Source organism: Myiozetetes cayanensis, unplaced genomic scaffold (assembly GCF_022539395.1).
Source record: "Myiozetetes cayanensis isolate MyiCay16 unplaced genomic scaffold, myiCay2020 scf13, whole genome shotgun sequence".
NCBI classification, from domain to species: Eukaryota; Metazoa; Chordata; class Aves; order Passeriformes; family Tyrannidae; genus Myiozetetes; species Myiozetetes cayanensis.
This window is the reverse complement of record NW_026086937.1, coordinates 2,478,048-2,499,461: the sequence shown is the minus strand read 5'-3', so window position 1 is coordinate 2,499,461 and position 21,414 is coordinate 2,478,048. Positions and strand designations below refer to the sequence as shown.

At 41.0% G+C, this 21,414-nt stretch overlaps 1 protein-coding gene across 1 annotated transcript in view; it reads right to left on the bottom strand.

The window, feature by feature from the left end:
- The window catches only part of PID1 (phosphotyrosine interaction domain containing 1), an 81,033-nt gene that overhangs the window by 39,877 nt on the left and 19,742 nt on the right, over window positions 1-21,414 (bottom strand). Inside the window, exon 2 of the mRNA XM_050308568.1 lies at window positions 9,364-9,510. Coding sequence (XP_050164525.1) covers window positions 9,364-9,510 — 147 coding nt within the window. The remainder of the gene's footprint in view (window positions 1-9,363; window positions 9,511-21,414) is intronic.

Below are 21,414 nucleotides of genomic sequence, written 5' to 3'. Positions count from 1 at the left end.
AGCCCCCCTCATACTTCTGTTGCACTTGTTATCCCTATGCAACCTAGAATTTCAGAGAACAAAGCTTATTGACTTTCCACGAGCCTGAAGTCAAATATTCCCGATAGTTTACAATAAATCAGCAATAGACAACATACACCAACCATTAAAGTTGCCCAGAAGCATTGTAATGGTTATTGTTATGAACTTCTAATTAACTATGCAAAAAAAAAAATCCTTTAATGAAGTAAAAAAGATGTTATTAGTCTCAGACACTGACATTCAACCCCTAGAGTAGAAAAATTTCTTTCCTCTTCTGAGCTAAATGTGTTTATACATCACATTGCATTGCAGACTACGCTGCAACAGCACAAGGAGAACAGGATTACTTCTGGGACCAGCTGAAACAGAGGTGGCACACTGAACCTTCTTTTCTTTGATGAAATAATGTATTTTGGACTGCAACACTAATCTACATTCCAGCAGCCTGTGCACCTATGAACACGGCCAGTGGTTCCTCATCTACAGAAGAATGGATGTGTAATCCCATTTCAGCCTCCTTCTTTGCCAGCGTCATTTGCTCCAGTGGGAAGCTTTCAGCACACAGGATTGGCCCCAAAATAAGAACTGGAGGATTTGGGCATAGTACAGCTGTAAACAGAGATTACAAATTCCCAAGAAGGCTCATATTGGCTCAGACCAGTGCGAGCAGGGGGTGCCCAGTGCCAAATGCAAATTTTGCAGCATTCTAATGGAAATCAAAGAAACAATATCCATGGCTTCAGGGGAAGAACCACACAGAATACCTTCACAGACTAAGCACGCAAGTCTTTGTTGTGAAAAAGCACCAGAAAAAAGATCTGCCAACGCCTCTCCCGGCACATTTCACGTGAGGGAGCAACAGCCACGGAACCAGAAGTTCTTCAATTTTGTTAAAGAACAACTTCATGTGCTGTGAAGGAAGGGTGCCTGCTCCTCCTGGGAGTCAGCTCACAGCAGGGGCTGCACTGCCCAGGGGCTGGGGACAAGCACCAGCTTCCCTGTGCTCTCCAGCATCACAAATCACAGCTCCATCCTCTCGCTGCGACGGCAGCACCAAGATGGAAATGTTTCTCAAGGACACCCTAGAACAAAACAATTGACAGTGACTGCAGCATCTGCTCGGCGTAACCGACATAATAAATTTCAATCTGATTTTAATTTTTATATGTCTAAAGCTATTAGGCCTTAGATATTTGAACCTTATTATGGAAGCAATTAGCTCCTATGACCAGAAGGCTTTGCCTGAGCAATTGTGATGAGCACAATATTTTCTACAGCATAAATAATAAATAACCTGACACATCTGTAACTATCTAGGGCCTTACAATTGCCACTGTGCTTCATACTGCTATCCTGGCTTTGTGCCAGACTGCAAAAGCCAGAACTTATTGGCATACATTATATGACATTGTATATTAGAGTAATTGAAGATTATCTCCTAAGGTATTCTGTAAATATAGAATTTCAAAATTTAAATATTTCCTGCTGTAAAGAGATTAAAATGGTTTTGAATATTTAAGTATTCTTTCAGAGAAAACTCTTTTGGTATGTTATCTCCTACAAAGACAGCTATAATTAAACAACAGCTCCAAGTACGCTAAAAAGTGGTATTTCTAGAACTGACAAAAAAACTTCCATTTGTGTTTCAAGATACCAAAGTATTCCGTGGAGTTTTATGCATCAAAGGAATTTCATTAATATATATTGCTTTTTAGTACCTTCATTCAATGCGTTACTACTTAATAGAAGTATGCATTTTAATTCTCAGCATCTCTTTCAGTTTTCCCCTCGTGTATTCTATCCTCAGCACAGTGTGCCCACACCAAAGCCTTCCCCTGAGCTTTGGGGAGCTGATCTGACCTCTGCAAACAGGGCTGCTGGCACAGAACAGCAGCTGAACAGCAGGGGACAACAGAGCTGTTTAGAAGCTGTCCAGGGATCTTTCTGGTGGAGAAACACCACAGAAGTACAGATGATACACAGTAAAGAGCAACTGAGCATTCACCAGCACACGCAGTGAGTGCCTGGTTCTCCTCAGTACCTCTCAAGTTTTGCAGTTGCTTTTACAAGCAAGGGTGGAGATTCAGGAACAGACATTGCTCATTCTCAACCAAGACACAGGAAGCATTTCTGATCCCTGTATGGTAGCATTTTACACTGTGCTCTTTGAATGTCAGTCACTCTCTCCTCCATAACTAAATGAAACATAAACGATTGAATGCCTTGTTTTACATTAAGAGGTTTGATTTAGGTTATTTCTGCTGATAAACATTTGCTAACAAAATTAAGGGCTGATGATTTCCAATTCAAGCTTTTGTTGAATCAAGGGCAAGTAATAATGTCAAAGGAAGTGCTAGATTCCAACCAAAGGGATTTCTGTTTAGGTTAAAAACTCTTTCCCAGGCTCCATATCACACATTGACACTCATTTGCTTCACTGGGACACACTACATGGCTGTAACTACAGAAATAAGAAGAAATGTAAGGTACACATGGGTTGTGCAAGCAATACATCTGGAAATTTTCCCATTCAGCCCAGGGATCAGGGGACACAGTCCTCTAGTCCTGGGATGGTACACACACACACACACAACTATTTTCATTGCACAAATCTCTATGAAACCCAACTCATTCCCTAATTTTCCTGAGAAAATGACCAGCTCCCTCCCTCTTGAGGCAATCCCAAGGGGAACCACAGGGAGAAGACCTTGCACCCAGGGCAGTTCCTGCATGTTGGTCCCAAACATGCAGAGCAGCTCTCAGAAAACCCTGTCCTCACTGTCACCAGTGCTCTCCTGGTGAGAGAGGTGACAGTCTTATTCCTTTTATGGAACTCTTTAAAATGGTTTAATGAAAATCCAAAAGTAAACAGAAACAGGCAAAACTGTTTTCCTTTAATTAATATACAAATATTCAGAGCAAAGCTACTCCAGCTTATGTAGAAAACAGACATACACTTTCTCCTATAAAGTTAGTTAAAGTAGAAACATGAAGCTGACTACAATACATGGTCATTTTTAGATGGGATGTAAGAACTTCCTGAATAACAAAATGCCCTTTACTTGAACCATGGCTTGAAAAATGTCACCAGTGCAAATGCTAAGGAAAAAAACAAATACCACCAACATATCTGACAGAACACGGGACAGAACTCCCACTGCTCTCAGCATACATTATTCTTACAATGCCACTTTACCAGTAAGTAAATAAAATTATGCCAAAATACATCCAACATAGCAAAACTGAACGCTGCAGAAGATCCTCTTTAAAGCAGGCTCAGTTAAAGATTAATTCAATTGCTTCACCCAATTTATATTCTCCACCTAAGACTCCTGGACTTCAGGAAATGAAGCATCACGATGCTTTTAACAGTATCCTACCCTTCATGTTTCTATTAGCTCCTCTGCACACATTTAAGGTAGAAATTCTCCCTGATATAAATGGGCTTTTCATGCATGAAATTAAAAAAAAAAATCATATGCAAGAGGGGCCCACAAAGAAAAGCTAAACATACTTTATCTTCATAGCATACCTGCTGGTCCACTATGATGCAGTTCACCTTTGGAAATGGCATAATTTAAGCATCTGTATCTCTTACTGACTAGAACTATATCTAAATACACCGAATCTACTAAGATTTGCCCAATGCAAGAGTTGACATGCATCCTTTTGGTTCATTTCATATGGAGAAAAAGAAGAAAACAAGCCCTCAGTTCACGGCACAAAAATATGCAGTGCTTAAGGATAAGAATAGAAGGCCTTTAATGAAGCAAGAATAAGCTCTGTGCTCCCCACTCATATTAAACATGGCAGAAAACAGTAAGCTGGGGAGTGATGGTACAGTTTAGCTTGTCTCACTTGTTTAATTTGTTTCTTTATTGAAGTTAATGGCCATCTTAATATTATAGGCCTACAAAATGGTAATGAAGACCAGGCAGCCAGAGGGAGTTGTATTTACAGCTGGATAAACCTGCACTCAAAACCATCATTCTTGACCCTTCTGTAGATGCAAAGAGGAACATTTTTAATAAGCTTTATAAGGATAAAGTGAGGTGGTTTTAAGAATATGTGCAGCTTCCAATCAGCTGTGGTTTCAGTAGCCAAAAGAGTAATAAATGTTCAACAGAAGTAGGCTTTTTAAATTACTTATGGAAATTTAAGTGAAACAGTAGATTGTGAACTGCCCGTTTCTGTCACCTGAATTTTACCACCTGAGAAAGTCCATGGGCACATTTTCAGCCCTTTTGAGTCAAGAGGGCAGCAAAAACTGGAAAGAACACCTTGGTCTGTGGGCACTGAAATGAGAGACAGCCTTCTTGTTGCATTAATTTTGTCTGATTCAGTATCAAGACACACAAAACCGACTCACAACAGTAACACAGTAACAGTGCAGCAGAGAGGAGACATTCTTCTACACCTCAGCTGGCCAGAGCGAGAATTTAGGGGTTGGGGCAGAGAATTGAGCCTGGTGCTGTCACCACCAAAACCACGCTGTATGGGCTGCTGGGCTGCATGAAGCTGGAAAGATAGTTCCTCAATTTGGACATTTTCTGAATGCTGAAGGGCCTCCAGAAGCAGCAGATGGGGAGCATCAAGCTAAAGTGATAACACACTGGGCCACCACCACGGCTGTGCTGATTAGGATGGGGCACTAGGGTGGCAGAGGTTGCCTAGCCCAGAAACGCCGGGCAAAACATCTTGGGAAAGTCTGACCTAGAGTGAAAAGAAGCCAAACAAAGAACAACAGTCTAAGCTTTAGAAGTGCAGTGACCCATAAAAGCAACAACACAGCATTATTAAATTTGCTGTAGGGACATCTAGGGTAGAGTAGAAACGAGGCATTTTGCAAGTATGTGGTAGGAGACAGTCCTGCTGCAAGGCCTTTGCAATCAAAATTAACAGGGCAGAAAACCAAAAACAGGCAGTAATATCTGAGCAGACATTATTCCTAAACGACTCTCTTACACAAGGAATTAGAATCAGGCTCAGGAAGGCAATTTTAAGACACTGTTTTATTTCTTTAATATGTATCCCAATGAGAAACATGGTATTCCTATAGATCCTAACAGAATCACAATCAGGTTACCCCCTATTCACCCTAGAAGCTTATTGTAAGCATTTCTCTTGCAGACTAACTTCCAGGCTCTGCTGCACTGGTGTACATCCCATTGCTCAAAGCACAGTCCATTTATGGATATCACTTCTATTACTTCTTACTACTTTAAATCTGTATCAGCATGTGCAAGCCTTGATTTTGAAACACCATCACCACTCTAATGCCACTGACACAAATTTTTAAACAAAACTTTCACCCACCTTTACCTAAGATACACCATCACAGAAGTTTCAACACCACACCTTCCACAAAGCCTGAATTAATAATTTCACCAAGTCAATCCAATATGAGGTGCAAGTAACAAGTATCATTCCTGTAAACACCATGTCATTAAAATATATTTTCACCCTTAATAAAAGCTACTCTTAAGAATGCAACTATTTGCATTGTTTATGCTCCTCTCATCTCAGCCTCCCAGGCTGCTGAGGAAAGCTTGGTGGGAACTGGAGGAATAAGATTGCCTGCTACTGACTATTCAGCACTGACTGCACTTTGAGGAGCCTTCCAATAGAAAGGGGGAAAAAAAAAAATCAAACCTACTACACCACTTCAAAAATCAGACAGCATTTTTAACCTCTGTCCTTTTGCATTACTGCAGCAGTGCCTGGAAAAGCTACAGCAGGAGAGAGAGAGCCATTTAGGCAGCTCCCTTCGTGCCACCATCATGGCTCAAAGGGACAGAAATCAAGAAACATTAGAGTCAGTGTAAGCCAATTAGGACATTAAGGAAGAATAAAACATGCAGAACTTAAACAAAATCTGCTAAAAGGCGTGGAGAAAGCATGCATTTCTGAGCAGAGAGTAACTTATTTTCTGGAGATATTCCAGATTTTGGGTTTCCATCTGGTGGTACTTATTGTGATAAGGGATGAGGAGGTTTTCAGCTGAAACACAAGAGTACACTTCTGACATGAAGGACCTACAAACAGGACAGCCACAGACTAATCAAAATCCTTAGGATCTGAACAAGAGTGGACACATTTTTATATACACACATCTAAATCACACTCATACAGAAAACATGCTCTATTAAAATAAAATCAAATTAGGAACCTGGGATTGAGAGTGTATTCCAGATAAGGAGAACAAAAGATTTGTTCTCACTTTTTTTAGTCTTTCCCCAGCAGTGGGTGGTTTAGCTTAAGCTTAGACTCGCCATTTACAAATATACAATAAACCAATTGGTTTTTTTCATTCTTCAGAGCAGCTGCCAACCTTAATGAGTGGGGCTGCAACAGTCCAACCCAGGGTGCACAGCTGCCTCTCCCCATTTGTGAACAAGACTTGGGGGGGAAAGGAGGGAAAGGAGAGAAAGGGAGGCAAGAAGGTGTCCTTTGGCAACTACAGCCTCGAGTCAACCTGTCTGACTGAGCAACCAGCACCACAAACTCCAAAATGCGTGCGCCTAAAGATCTGTGCTGCAAATCAGTGCTAATATTATCCATTTCTCCTGCCCACACGTCTAGGAGGGTGGGAACGGCGACAGCACAGACAACCCAGGCAGGCAGATCCAGACATGCAGTTACAGGAGGAATGAGTCCTAAGCCTTCTGCTGTAAGTTAAAAATATATTTTAGAAAACACGATGGCAACAAAGTTGTGTCAGATCCAAAACTGAGTAAAAAAGAGAAGCTCTCTGAATTTGTTCAATCATTTAACTTTCCAGATTTAGTGGGGGTTCCCCCTGGATTACTTCAAGCAAGACATTTCTCTGCTATTTTTAAAACCATCCCATTCAATTACAGAGTGAAATCAGATCTCAAAGAGAAAGTTTTGTTTCTTCAGGATTCACCAGTTAACTCCAAAGGAAAGCAAAAAGAAGTCTGATGAAATGACAAGGAAAAGAGCAATCACAGAAGAAAACCAGTGCCCAGACCTCTGAAGAGCAAAGCAATTGCTTGTGTCAAGTTCCCATAACAAGATGGTGCCAGCTGAGGCTTATGTTAAAACTGTGCAATAAAATTAGATGTCTGGAGCCTCTGTCAGAGAATGATGCTATCTCATTAATGGGATTACATAGAAAAATTGGAGGGATTTCAGTCAAGAGGAATAAAACGATTAAGGATCCAAAGAATGTGACTCATGAAAGCAAGGAAAGACTGGATGCTGCAGTCTTGCCTGAGAAGCCCCTGTCTCAGAACCAGAGAGGTTTGGTGGTACCAGTGGCATCACAGCATCTCCCCCCTTACACCTGGAATAACAGGAGTCGATCCAATCCCATGGAGGAAAATCTCATATTATAAAATCCTAGTTTTGTTATGGCAGCACTATTATTGTATCACTCAGCAAGAAACTAATAATCAGAGGAGAAAGAGGTGAGGAGGTTAATTACCTACAAGCAGCTGGCAGATACAAGCCCCATAAGGGAAGAACACATTTCGTGAGGAAAAGGGGGTGGAGGCAAGAAAGAGGTTGTGACTTCAGAGCCTGGGTAAAATCAAAGCCTTTTGATTAGAACAGGAGAGGATTTCTTAGCCACAGTAACAACATATATGTGCAGTCATCTTCCTAAGGAGGGTACTGAAAATCACAACTGCTGAATCACCTGAAGAGGGGCTGGCCACTACCCCAAAAACATCATCATGACACTCCAGCATTGACATAAGCTACAGGGGGAGGGGAGAAGGCAAAACAGTGCAAGAAGGGAAACGGGAGTGTTGTGGTAGCAGATGTTCCCTAGTCACAACTACTGTTACACTGCAGGAAAAATAAATGAATAAATAAAAGAGATCTAAATATAGAATGAGTTTCTCTTCACTGAGGCGCTCAACATCTCTCTGCAATTCATCTTTTCCAATCGAAGCACTGTTAGGTTAAGTAAAAAGGTTCATTTAAATTCTACACACATTCACAAAGATAAACCGATTTCAAAAAGCATTATTATGTCTGAACTCCCTCACTAGGGGTGAAAGCCAGATACTTTGTGAATCATTTTGATCATAGTTAATATTCTCTCAAAATTCATTAGGTGTCAACATGAAGGACAAAAGACATCACCATGGAAGAGCAGATGCTACGAGCTGCCACACAAAGCACATCGGGGTCACCTCCCCTGCATTGCTCTGCACCAGCACGGGGAAGCACCGCTCCCAACACCCAGCAGCAGTCAAGTCAAACAAAAATGACACCTCCCAAGAAGAAACTCTGCTGAGGAAGTGCCAGACCTGGAAGTACCCAGGCACAGCGTGCCAAGAGAAGCAGGGGAACGCACCAGAAAGCGATTTCTTCCAACCCCATCTCGCATCAGGTCCCCCAGCAAGGAAGAGGGTGTGTACATACATTTGTGAATACACACTGCCAGGGCAGGGCTTTGGGAAGTGTAAATGGCACTTTGGACCTCATCCAGCATATGCAGCAGCAGGCAATGGCTCTTCCAGAGTTCACACTTCACAGAGCAGGGGAGGTTGAAGCCCAGTTCTCTCCATTTTTAGTAAGACCCTCGAGGGCATATATCCCAGCAGGGTGAATACTCCCTACAACTCCCTACATCCCAGGTTGGATGGAGGGGAATGAGTTGCCAAGCCCTGATGGGCAGCACAGGCCAAACTGGTACCCAGCTCAGCCTCCAAGGCCGCCCATGCCTCTGCAAGGCTGGGCGAGCTCTGCACTCAAGGAAAACGGCTCCAACAGAAGATGCAAACAGAGCAGATTTGTTTGCTATTTTTATATGGTTTCTTACCACAAAAGAACACACTCGAAGCTCTTAAGCCATTAAACTTTTAAAAAGAGGAACGGCTTTTTCAGAAGCTGTGCTTTGATGTAACTGGGCAAATTCATCTTGTTGCTTAACCAAATCAAGACCTAAGTCTCCCACTCCCTTTTTTTTTCTTTTTTAATCTTACTTTAAAAATAAAATTTAAAAAAACCCCAAACAACAAAATAAAACAAACAAACAAACAAAAGCCTCAGATTTTAAGCTGCAACAGTAGCTCTTGCAGAAATAATGCCTGTGTTTACAACAAGCAATGTTCATTACAGGCTCTTAGAAATCCTCCACAATTTGCATCATAGCACATAACCCAAATCTTTTCCTCCCGAAACCCAAAATTTCTCGTCAGAAATTATACATTACTTTTCGGATTCAGAAACTTAAAATAGCAGCACTTAATGGGGTTTCCAGAACAACAACAATGACCATGGTGGTTACTTTGAGCTCTTTGGAGCTTTCACAAACACATTGGACACCTCCACAGTGTTCTCATTCCTTAAGTTTATACTTCTGGGTACCTTGCATCCAGTGTGAGTCCGGGTCTTCATGAGGGGAGTTGTGGTGCACAGCTCAATGGCTTCTGGTTCGTGGAAGATCACTGTTGGGAGAGGCTCTTTACGGAGAGTTAGGACATTCAACTTAGTCTTTAACATGGTCTGAAAGTGCTAAACAGAAAAAGAAAAGAAATTATCTCCAGTTATGGTGCAGAAAAACGAGAGTTAACAGTTGGATGTGCCTGCGTGTTTCATTTGATGTTCAATGCCTTGGAACTTTTCATGGGCAGAGTTAACAACTTTTATCACTTAAGAGCATTCACTATTACTATCAACAATGTGGATACACACAGAAAATGAGAGGATTTATTACAATCCACACATGTTCCAAAAAAGGGTCTAAATTCAATCTCTGATCACTCACAGGCATATTACAAAACTGTTCATGGACCCAGTTCATCTACTAATGTCCACAGGGAGGGAAGAACAGGGGATCAAAGAGCATTCAAAGAACTATGGATTTATCCATTCTTGTTCTCTTTCCTCTACACTTAAACCTTATACCACTGAACTTTGTAGACATTACCATTCCAACTGAGGTAAATGCCTCACTGGTTTGCCTTTATCATGTGAATTTTATATTCTCTTCCTTTGTAAGCAATAGTTCCTGTAGTCTCCAAAGCAAATGTCACCACTACAGTACTAATGAATAGATGTCATTCAAAACTTGTCACTTTCTACAACAGACTCCCCAGGCTGAGGTGAAGAACTATCCAAGTGGATAGTGAAATCTTCAAATTAAGTTTCTCAGCGATTGCTTAGAGTGAAGAAAGTGAATCCTTGAAAGATTTCCAAAACAATTTTGAGGAATCAGGGAACCAGAGAAATGTTTCAACATTGAGATGTTTCTTTGTGCTGACCTTCATGTGAAAAGCTGAATATTTTCACTTGGTCCTGCATATCTCAGGGGGAAACACATAGATATGAACCAAATCAATCAAGTCCCACCTAGTAACATACTGCACCACTGCCTAATTAAATATGAATTTATCAAAGCTTCATAATGTGACTCTTATCAGTCAGCAGTTATTAAATATATGTGCAATGACTCCAGATTACTTTCACCAAAACTAAACCATTTGTTCTGACTTTTGATGGGGGATTAACTTGTTTTGCAGTCATCTGCTTTCTCACCCTCCCCTTCCCCTCTGCAAGGCAGACAAGCATTACAGGGTCTGTCTTGCAGAAAAAGAGATGCTGAGTGATTTCCCAAAACCATGCAAGAAGTCTCTACCAGAGCTAGAAAATCAACACAGGCCCTTGCTGTTCAGCCCTGTGCTTTAGATGAAGAGAGTGCCAATTAAACATTTTATTTATACACAGGGGATAAATCAACTATTTAGATACTGTGATGGAATTTTCTATGGATTTTTACAGATATGAATACTCCGTTGAAAATAAATTTCCTTCTTTATTCATAAATACCTTCAGCTAACTGAAGCCTGTTAATACACTTTTAAAACAGTTTAGTCCTTAGTTCATCGGTGTTTAGGTCTAATAATTGTTATGATACTGGAACTACAGCACCTCAAACACTCTTAGAAGCATGTTCAAGGCATAAACCCTAACAATCTGTGAAAATAGTTTTTTTTTTTTGGAGTTTCCTAGGCTCTTGCAGTGAAGTTGTTAGCAAAGGCTAAACAGCAGACAAACAGCCATGTCAAGTATAAAGCAAGCTGAAGGTCTGAGAATCTGAGGTTGAAGGAGCACCATCAATGACCAACTGCAGTGTGGGGTTTGCTGTGTCCCATTAATAGAAGAATAATCTGTCCTAGCATTTAACTTCTCCCTCCCTTCAGTGCTGAAAGAGCTCTATTTCCACAGATGATCCATTTACAGAGCTTTTCAAATAAAGAACCGTGCTTCTATTAGATAATAGAGGAAAAAAACCCACCTAGCCCCTCTGAGTTTCCCTTGGACTTTCAAAATGGTTGTTCTCCTTTGCTGCCATTTCTATAAACTTCAGTGGGACTATTGACAGAAAGAGCACAATTTGACCAAAATGAAGAAAACTATTACAATTATCTGCCCCTTTTTTTTTTTTTTTCTTGTTGCAACAACCACATACACAATCTTAAACAAGGGAAAGACTACTCTCTGCCTTACAAAGGCAATTCAACACTTGCATGAGCAGCAAGCTGGAGTGGTTGGGTGCCAAAAACACCAGAACACAATTGGCAGCAAACAGATGATTAATTGCCAGAGAAGTGCAGAGAATGGATTGGGGGTGGACACAGAAATAGCCTCTTGCTTTGGAGCTCGTGGCTGGTGCAGACAACGCTGTGCTCCCTGCACAAAAGTCATGTGATGGCTGCCACAAGGAAATCACATCTCTGCCAGGAGGCATCACGCAGTGAGCCCCCAAATAAGCACGTTATTGAAACACATGCCTAACTTTCACTGTGTGAGCAGTCCCAGTGGAGCACACGTGGGTAGTCAATGGGATTATTCGTGTGCTTTAAGCCAAGAACAGGATAAAGTGCTTTGCTGAACCCATTTCTTAGGTTTCCACTCCAAACTGGCATCTCCTGCGGAAACTGTTGGCAAAAGCTGACCTATAACAGTAGCCAATGTATTTTTGGAGAAGAGGCATTTGCTCTCTGTGATGTGAACCTGGAATATTTCTTTAAAGTGCTTTAAGTTGGCAAAATTCTTGAAAAGCATGACTTTGGCAAGTCAGGGAATAAAGGTTCAGGGAACCTTTTACCATTCACATTTCATGTGCCAGAACCCTCTAGGTTCATTTGGTGGCTCTTATGCTGAAAACCAGCAGAAAAACATATTCTTAGCTGGCATGACTACAACAATATAATTCTTTATCCATTTAAATGATGCTGTTGATATGACTTTTTGTTTGAAAGAAATACAAGGAGCAACATCACAACAAGAAATTAGCAGTAAGTTTTAAAATGCCTTGAACAAACAAAAATACCTTAAATGCCACAGAAAGGATCAGAGTTGTGATTAGCATTGTATTTTCCTGAAGATTAAATCATTCAGAGCAAAATTTAAGTAAAGCCCCCTATAACTTTGGGCAATTATCTTAATTCAGAACCCTAGTTTTGCTTAGTCAAGAATTTAAGTTATATCCATTTATTTGGCTTAGTTTACCAATCTTAATGGCACCCTTTCCCCCTGCAGAGGAAAACTGAAGGGTGTATAACTGGTAGCCCAAACTCATACCAGGCTAAGACTGTCACTACAGAGGTACTTGCCTCTTTTCTTCATGGTGACCTTCAAAGTGTTCCCCATTTCAATGAAACCCCTGCCATCACGAACTCTCTTAGCTACCAGTTAATTAAACATAAGAATCAAGAACTTCTAAATTGTTTTCAACATATATTTTGTTATCAGCTCAACAGTCAGCCCTAGACTAACTATTTCACAACGTTCAATTTACAAATTTTAGGTGTTACATATTGAGTTCAGGCACCATTTCTGTTGCTGTTCGAACTAAAAATTAACAGCATTTGGGTTTTGATTTAGTTTGTCAGCAAAAATACAGTCACTTCCACAATTCACGCCAAACGTCTTGGAGAAAACAACTGTGATTACATACAAGGAAACGTGACTTGGAGGAGAAAAATATGCACTCAAATTTGTAATAATAATGCCCCTCATCTTCAGGTCCTAACAAAACAGTCACTGCTGTTCACAACACTGAGCAAGCCTGGGCTTAGTGGATCTTTTCATTTTCATGATGGGAATAAAACAAGGACCCAAAATCAAATATCTAAGAAAGGGTTATACATTGGATGTTAATATAAAAATAAATGCCAAGAAGGAGGGGACCGTAATTCATTGTCATCTGTAATCCAGCAACAGGAGATGAGCAAAATAAACACATTTTACAGGCTAACTGAGTTGCAATATGGTGAACATAAGAGAGTCTCAGCACCTCAGCTCTCATCCCCCCTTCTCTCTTAACGACACCAGCACAATAAACACACTATTGCATAACCTGGCATCACATTTCCAGATGACCTGTATTTGGCCAGTTTTGCCAAAGATGCACATTGGGTTCAAACCTGAAAATGACAGGATGTTAACTTCAAAAAGAGTTATTCTAAAAGTTCAAAGACTCTGAGCGACGGATTTGCCAGAGTGAGAAGCAATCCCCTGGGCAATGCAACCTTCTACAGCACCTACAAAGGAATCCCCAGATGAAATACACATTAGTGCATCAGCAAAAGATCAGCCCCAGGGAAATTCAAAAATAACCTCTATAATTTACTGCCTCAGTGCAAGTACTTCTCTACCTTTGAAACACATTTAGTTCTGGAATGAAACCAAAACTTTTCAACAGCGTCCTACGGCAAGACAAAGCAGCCTAGGAGGGGAAAGACACAACCAAGAGCATGGAATTGCAAGAGAATTTTAGAAAATGCAAATGTTCCTTTTCACCTGTTTCCAGCCTGTAGATATAAGGCTTTCCTCTCACTCAGGGTCAGAGGAGATGACAACACAATAGAGACCTTTAGCAGCATGTTCACCTCCTCAGTGACATGAGCACAGCTGTGACCTGGGGATCACCCAACCCCAAGCCTCCAGCTTTTCGGCAAGAAAAGAAGAATTCTGACACGTAAGAAAACTGATCCATTTCAAGGCTTTGTTTTGTTTAAAGCAAATGCTGTCCAGTAGAGATAAATGTCACATCTGATCCATTTCTTGTTAAACAAATACTGCTAATACAGTTTAAATGCTTTCCCTCCCCCACATTACAGTGTTTTATTTATTTATTCTTTACTAGTAGTTCATATAAACTTTGTACTGAGCACTACAATAAAACCCACTACAGAGGGGATGGAAGCACTTTATCATGATAAAAGTCAGAAATCATCCCATCAGGAACCTGTTTTGTAACACAAAACTGACTGGCATGCACAAACCCAAGACCATGTCATGACTTTTTATACTCGAGCAGATCCAGCCCAAGTAATCTGCTTGAAAGCAATCCATCTCCAGAAATCTGGTTTTTAAAAGTATCTCTCATCTGGCATCTCAAGATCTATATTTTACCACTCTATCAAAGCAAATCCATTCAATCTCTTTCAGGTAACAGATGGTACTTACGGGAAAAAGCAGATAATTACGTCTGGATTTACATCTCTCAGTCACAAAGAAATGGCAAAATGCACAAGTGGTAAGACAGACTTGCCCACAGGCACCCTGTGACACATTCTGGAAGAAGAGAAGCTTGGACAGGCCCATGGCACAACTTGGTGCAACTCAGTGGGCTGAGGGCATGGCACACCCAAGAGTCTTGGGACAAAGCACCTGGGAAATGTTGCTACACACTCACACACAAAAAAAACCAAAATCAAAACAAAACAAAACAAAAATGCCACACCAAACAAAATCCCCAGCAACAAACAAACTTCTGTCTTGCCAGGGTAATTTGTATGACAGGACAGCAAGCAGAAGATGGCATCAAAGCAAGCAGGGCATGAGACTGGGGAAAGGAAAGCACCAGGAGAGGCTTGCAGGCAATGCTGGCTGCTGCCAGGCAGAGACCCTCCTGCTTCTGCTGCTGCTACTGAATGTAACAAGGCAGCCAAGCACAAAGCTCTGATGGAAAAACCTATAATATACAGAAACAATGGATAGATGGAAGGGCAGGGGGACACGAGACTGCAGATGGAAAAGCGTGACAAGGTGCAGAGAAATACAAGAGCAGTTGAGCGTCAAAAAGTCTTCTAGCAAAGATGCCACTGACTCTTTGCATGCAAGCACTGAGAATTATTCCATCTTACTGTAATACCAGTTCCTTAGGGAATATTCTTCTTCCTACAGTGCCAAGACATAACTCATACATACACAACCATCAAGATTTTATAAATAAGACCTGCACTCCCTATCGATAGCCTTGATCACACAGCTGCCTGTGTGACAGTGCTCACACTGCCTTGTTTTCTTACAAGTTTAAAGAACGTCTGTTTCCTCACAATTTACTTCATGTGAAACGTTTTGTTCTCAGACCCTGTGTACTTTGGGTTTGCTCTGGCTGGATGCCTTCATTCTATTGCCAAGCTTATGCGATTCCAATCAGCAGGATCGCTGCCCAAACAAAACACAATCCCAGATACAAACACCCTCCAAACTGCAGGGAACTTCAGAGCCAGATGAGAATTTCATGACTGATCCTCCAACATCTCTCTATACTCAGTCAAACTAAATCCTGACCTAAACAAGTCTAAATATAGAGGACATTCAGAGACTAAGTTTCCAGTTTAGCCAGAGTTGCTCAAAAGCTGAAGTCCCACTATAGAGATTCACATCAGAGCAGGAAGGAGTCAAGGACACTCTTAATCATGAAAATAAAATAAGACATTCCTAAGACATCAGCTACCGCAATTTTGGCCATAGAAATAATTGTTAATTCTCAAATTTTAACAACTTTGTCCCAACTGAACTAATTCTCCTAACAAACAAACCCAATTAACATAACTTTACTGTGTATTGTATTAAATGCAATTATTGTAAATAACATTTACACTTGAAGTGACGAGTCTGCATTTTCCTTCCACCCCCCTGATGACACTGGTCTTCAAAACATCTGGGAAGTGCAGCTCCATTACATGGCACTGAGGGAAAGTAAAATCATTCCCATTATCTGCTGTTTATCATCTCGTCACCAGAGCAGACTGACCAGAGCAGAAGTCCCTCCCCAGAAGCACCATGTCTGTGTGCAAGGTTGGAATTTTAAACTAGATTTCGATCTCAAACATACTGGTATACCAGAATTTCTCAGTACAAGCAGAAGTATTTATCAGCTCCAGCATTTCTCAAGACAAATGGCAGTGAACATATGAGTCCAAGACAAGACAAATGGTTTTAAGAAAAGAGGAAGAGTGGAAATAAATTAAGAAATAGGAGATGACAAGAAGAGAAAGAACAAAATAGAACACGCAGCAGCGTAGATATGTCAAGTTCATTCACTTTGATTTTGAGCTGACCCCTGAGCTGCTTTCCAACATATTTTTCTCCTAACATGAGTTTCCAGTAGATGTATTATTTGGTATAGTTGGCCCAATATTAAAACAATGGAATCCTGCAGCATGAAGGCGGCTGTTGCTTTTTCAATTTGCTCTTGGAGGCTTTCCAATAATTTCTGTGTCAGAGGATGCTTTAAAAAGTTCTTTCTCCTCACTCTGTGCCTGGCAGAGCAAGCCCATCTCAGACAATACCTGCCAGACAGCCACTGCATTCCCCCAGCACAGCCTTTTCAAAACCAGCATTTCACTCTGTCACTCTTCTCCTTAATTTTTTGCAATAAATCAATAACTTGGTAAGCAGTTATGTAGTTCAGTGACCTCTTTCTTGCCTTGCTAAGACTTATTTTCTGAGGCAGGGAAAGGAACTTGATGACAAAGGTACCTGCTGCAAACAGGGAATCTGCCCTGATTATTTGCTAGTGTGTCTAATACTACGGAGAAACAAGGGTACAAATTCTTAACAAAAGAGTGGAATGTGTTGCTTAAACATAAACCAAATAAACATTTGTATTTACAGCTATAAGATTAATGAGAATCCACTCCTTCCTCTAAATCTGTCCATTTTATCACTGAGTTCTCTGATGCAAATTTACATCCCTATCTTTTGCAGGTCAGAACCACCCCCAAGATTTAACCCTGGCATTCCTGAGGGTCTCTGAGAGGGGGTCCTCCTATCTCCCATGGACAAAAGTCCTTTCCAAATGAATAGACCTGCAAGTCAGCCTTTTTAGAAAGCCTTCATGAATGTTTATGCTCCCAAACCTTGCAGGGTGTGAAGAAAGAAGCCTGGTGGCTTTAGTGTCCCCTCCCTCCACACATGGCCAGGAGCACCACCAGGACGTGCCCCACAACATTCCCAGGTGAACCGTGCCTGGTTCTGTCCCATGCACCTTCCCAAGGACACTTCCCCAGCCCTGGCTACACTCACAGGCATATCATCTCCTGTACTATTGCTCCCTTTCTGCCTCCACCAGCAAATTATTTATCATGGGGAAACTCTGCCAGGATTTATAGCGATACAAACCTTTCAGCAGACGAGGCAGAATACAGACCAAAATTGGGTCCCACTGTAGTGCAAATGAATAACCACTATCCCCAGGGCAACTTCACACAGTAGGTCCTCCCACTTCTTTAAGCCATGAATAAAAGTCACAGACTTAGAGAGCCTCCATCAGAAATAAGGGAGTCCACAGAAAGCGATCAAAAATACCTTTCTACAAAGTGGCTCATTAATTCAGCAGAGCTTTAGATTTGGATAATTGACAGGATTTGCACCAAGAAACCTTTACAAAAGAAAAATCAAACCGACTCATTTGCATTCCTGTTTCTGCTGCAGCTACCTTAACTGGTTAAGCTGAGTCAAAACAGCCAGATGTAAAATTACTCTGCTTTTTCCAGCTCAGAGGGAGTCAAGTAAAATGGCTGAGGATGGGGCTCCCCTTTGCTGGGGCCAACACTCACAGGTAGGATGGCCCTCCAGTATCCTCATCCTCCAGATACAAAGGTCAAATCTGCATGGTGTTTTCAAGGTTTTGCCAAAAGTAATTAATCTTTTGTGATGCTTCCATTTTTCTGGTCGTCAAAGGACAAGTCCTCAGCCCTTGTCAAGGGGGAGATTCAGCTTCTGAGTTCTTGCAATTTAAGGGTTCAAACCCAGAGATACTCAGAAACTCCATCTCCTCCTACAAACCTCAGTTTCTTCTTCTTTACTTGTCAGCAAAGTTCAGATAATTTTGCAGAAGCTTAACTAATCCCTCAGCTGAGTATTAAGTTCCAAAATGCTGGTGGTTATACATACACATGCATATCCACAGCTCTTAGAACAAAGAGGGGGAAAAACCCGAGGAAAAAAAGCAAATCCCTCCAGAAAATAAATAAAATATGCACTATGATATTCAACCAGATGCCCTCATCCCCCCAAGGCATGGTTAATATACTATCTGCCAGTACATATGGGACCAATTAAAAAGAGCTAACTCCTCACACAGGCGCTGCAGCATCACTCTGGAGGAATCCACAATCGATTAAACAAACTCATCCCAAGTAATTCCATTCTGGAAACACATGCTCATTCATAACCAAATCCCAGCCTTCAGGAATCTCACATGCCATGAACAAAACAACCCTGCTTGCAGGGAGATCTCTGGCAATACAATCTGAAGTTCAACAGGAACAGAAGAACTATCCTCATCTTTCCTGCTGCTCTACATGTGCTACTACGTGCACCTACATGAAGAATTGCCACTACTTCTTACAATACCATCTCAGTCTTACAATTTAACATTGACAACGAAATCAAGTGCACTGAATGATGGAAATACTAAATTGTTTAACTAAAGGAAACAAAGGAGTTCAAAACTCTCCAAATGTTCCATTCCAGCAAGTCCAGTGGAACAGGAAGACTTCACCTGTGCAAGGGACACTGTTCAACCTCTCTACATTGGGAAAGCTGCTTTCTCTGTTCCCAGTAATTATACTCTTGCTTTTGTCCAATCTGCTCCAAATGCTGATCAACACAGCAATCACTTGCAAGTTTCCACACATAAAAAAGTTGGAGAATGAAGAATTCCACACAGCAACAACCAGGATCATCCTTATTCTCAGTACAGTCTCAACTTTCTTCCCTCCTCCATTGACTGCTGACCACCACAAACACCATGCATTCTCAGCCACTTTACAACTTAAATAATTTTGCATTGAAAAAAAAACTAACCACTTTTGTATCTTCAAGTTCGGGCTCAACTTCGAGAAATGAAGTTGCGAAAGAAAAAGGAATGTAGATGAGAGGGTTGTTTGGGGGGGGGTATTATTATAAAATATTTGTTCATGCAAACCCTGTCAATTATTGCAAGCAATATATTTCAGGCTTAGGGGAAATGAAATAATTCAGAATATCAAGATCCAGGGGGAAAGGACATGGGTTGTTAAAGCCCTGAGCTTCTCTAGGTGCAGATCTAATATATATTCCTGTAATACAACACAAGGGAAGTGTTCTGAATACCCATTACATTTGTGGTCTCCTGTGTACCTGTGTCAGGCAGCTAGTCAAACAGATGTGAAAGAACCAACAAAATTAAAATAAATTAACTGCCTGCCCAGCATTTCCCCACTGCCTTCTTCATTTGCCCCATTCAATTTAACTCAGAAGCATTACTGATGCAGTTATTCCAGCAACCCTCTAAGCACATAGAGCTGTAATTCTACGGGAGACATTAACAAGGTGGTTTTTATCAAACTTAATGCATCTGAAATCTAAATTATTTACCCTGAAAGAGAAGGGAGTGAAAGAATTCAGGGACCTCTGATAAAATATTAAAGTATTGAATCCCGTGAATACCTATTAGTCATTCCACTGGGGGGAAAAAAGTATCAAGACAAATATTTCATTTAACAAAAAAAAAAAAGACATGTATTTGGTTGAAAAAAAAACTACTCAACCCTGATGGAAAATGTTTGAGCAGTTTTATAAATTCAGTCCTCTATAATCGTACCAAGACTGCTAAAAATTCCACTTTCATAACCACCACCACCACCAATAAATAATTGTCAAAATAAATTCAGTAGATTGCCATGCAAAAATGTGTCTTCCACAGCTTAATCTTGCAATAATGCTTTTTATAGCATGCCTTTCTGCCCAGATTTGCAGCTCTTGTCATTTGCATTCTGATCACTAAGCACAAAGGTCATCAATCTTATAATTCTTTTTTTTTTATGCTCTAAATTCTTCATGCTGCAGCCCTGCCAATGGCTTCTCACCTCTGCTTATCTAAGGTATTTGCATATATAATGGCCATACAGTTCTTTCAAAATACCTCCAAGCCATACTAAGTGATGTCAAGGATGGTAATCTGGCCAAAAGAAAAAGAAAAAAAAGCCCAATTCTGAACATTTTCTGATAGAGCAGTAACCAGATAAACTGTAACTGTGAGGCAGATGGATGTATGCATACAGGGATTCAATATGAGTCTCCAGTGTCACTTCTGTACGGGTCAGCCCCAATTCTGCAATGAAAGATGAATCAACAGAAGACTTTTCAAGGGAATCTGTCAAGTTTTCTGGTCTCTTCCACAAATTCTTTTAGGAGAAGTAACTCTCTAGCTCTGGGTATTTATTGTATATTTTTTTTTACCTTTGGAAAGCAAGGATCATTTAGAAAGCAATTAAAAGGAATACCAGCCCGTGGCTGGGATCATCAAGACCCTACTACCCTGACAGAGCACCATCATCAGAAGGGAACCACGGTGGAGAGCACCCATCAGTGAAGAGACCCAGGAAACAGGGCACAACACGACGACAGCTTCCCCAGCCTTCTGCCTCACCACCACTCACTCCCAGCAGAGCTTCCCTTTCAGCTGCTCACATCCTGAAGACTGCCCCTCGCAAAACTACAAGCCTAATTATGAACATTCAGCACAAAATGTTCCATGTGGGCACAGAGCAATGTTTTGCCTCCAGGTCTCCACTTGGGAAGTCGGAGGGCGGTCAGAGCGGAACACTCCAAACGAACGTTTCTCTTGCTGAGTGGTAATTCTGAGCTAGATGACACAGGGCTGTTCTCCTGCTTTCCAAGCATTGCCATCATTTAAAGGAAAGTCTGTAAAAATGTTTGTGCTGTTGGTAAGTTACTTGGGAGACCACCGCAACAAAAATATTTTCATTTTAAAAAAAAAAAAAAGTATGTCATTTCAGTCCAGATGCAAAGCTTGAAACAGATAACCTCAAAAGTGGAAAGTCTTGAGCACGTTGTTAACTGAAGTCAGATTTTCAGAAGAGTCTAACTCCACATCAATTAATCACTACTAGTTCCCCTCCCACAGACCAACTTTTAATCCAACTCTACTATTTTTTGTGTTAGATGGCTTTAGTAGCAGAAGGTATCCTTGTTTGAGTTTCTTTGTGTTTTTCAGTTTTGGATTCCAGGTTCTCTGACTGGAACAGAGTCTCAGATGACACCAGAAAAGCCTCTGAAACAACAACAGTCAAGTTTTGCATGGACAGCTATTTGCACAAGCCAATTCTA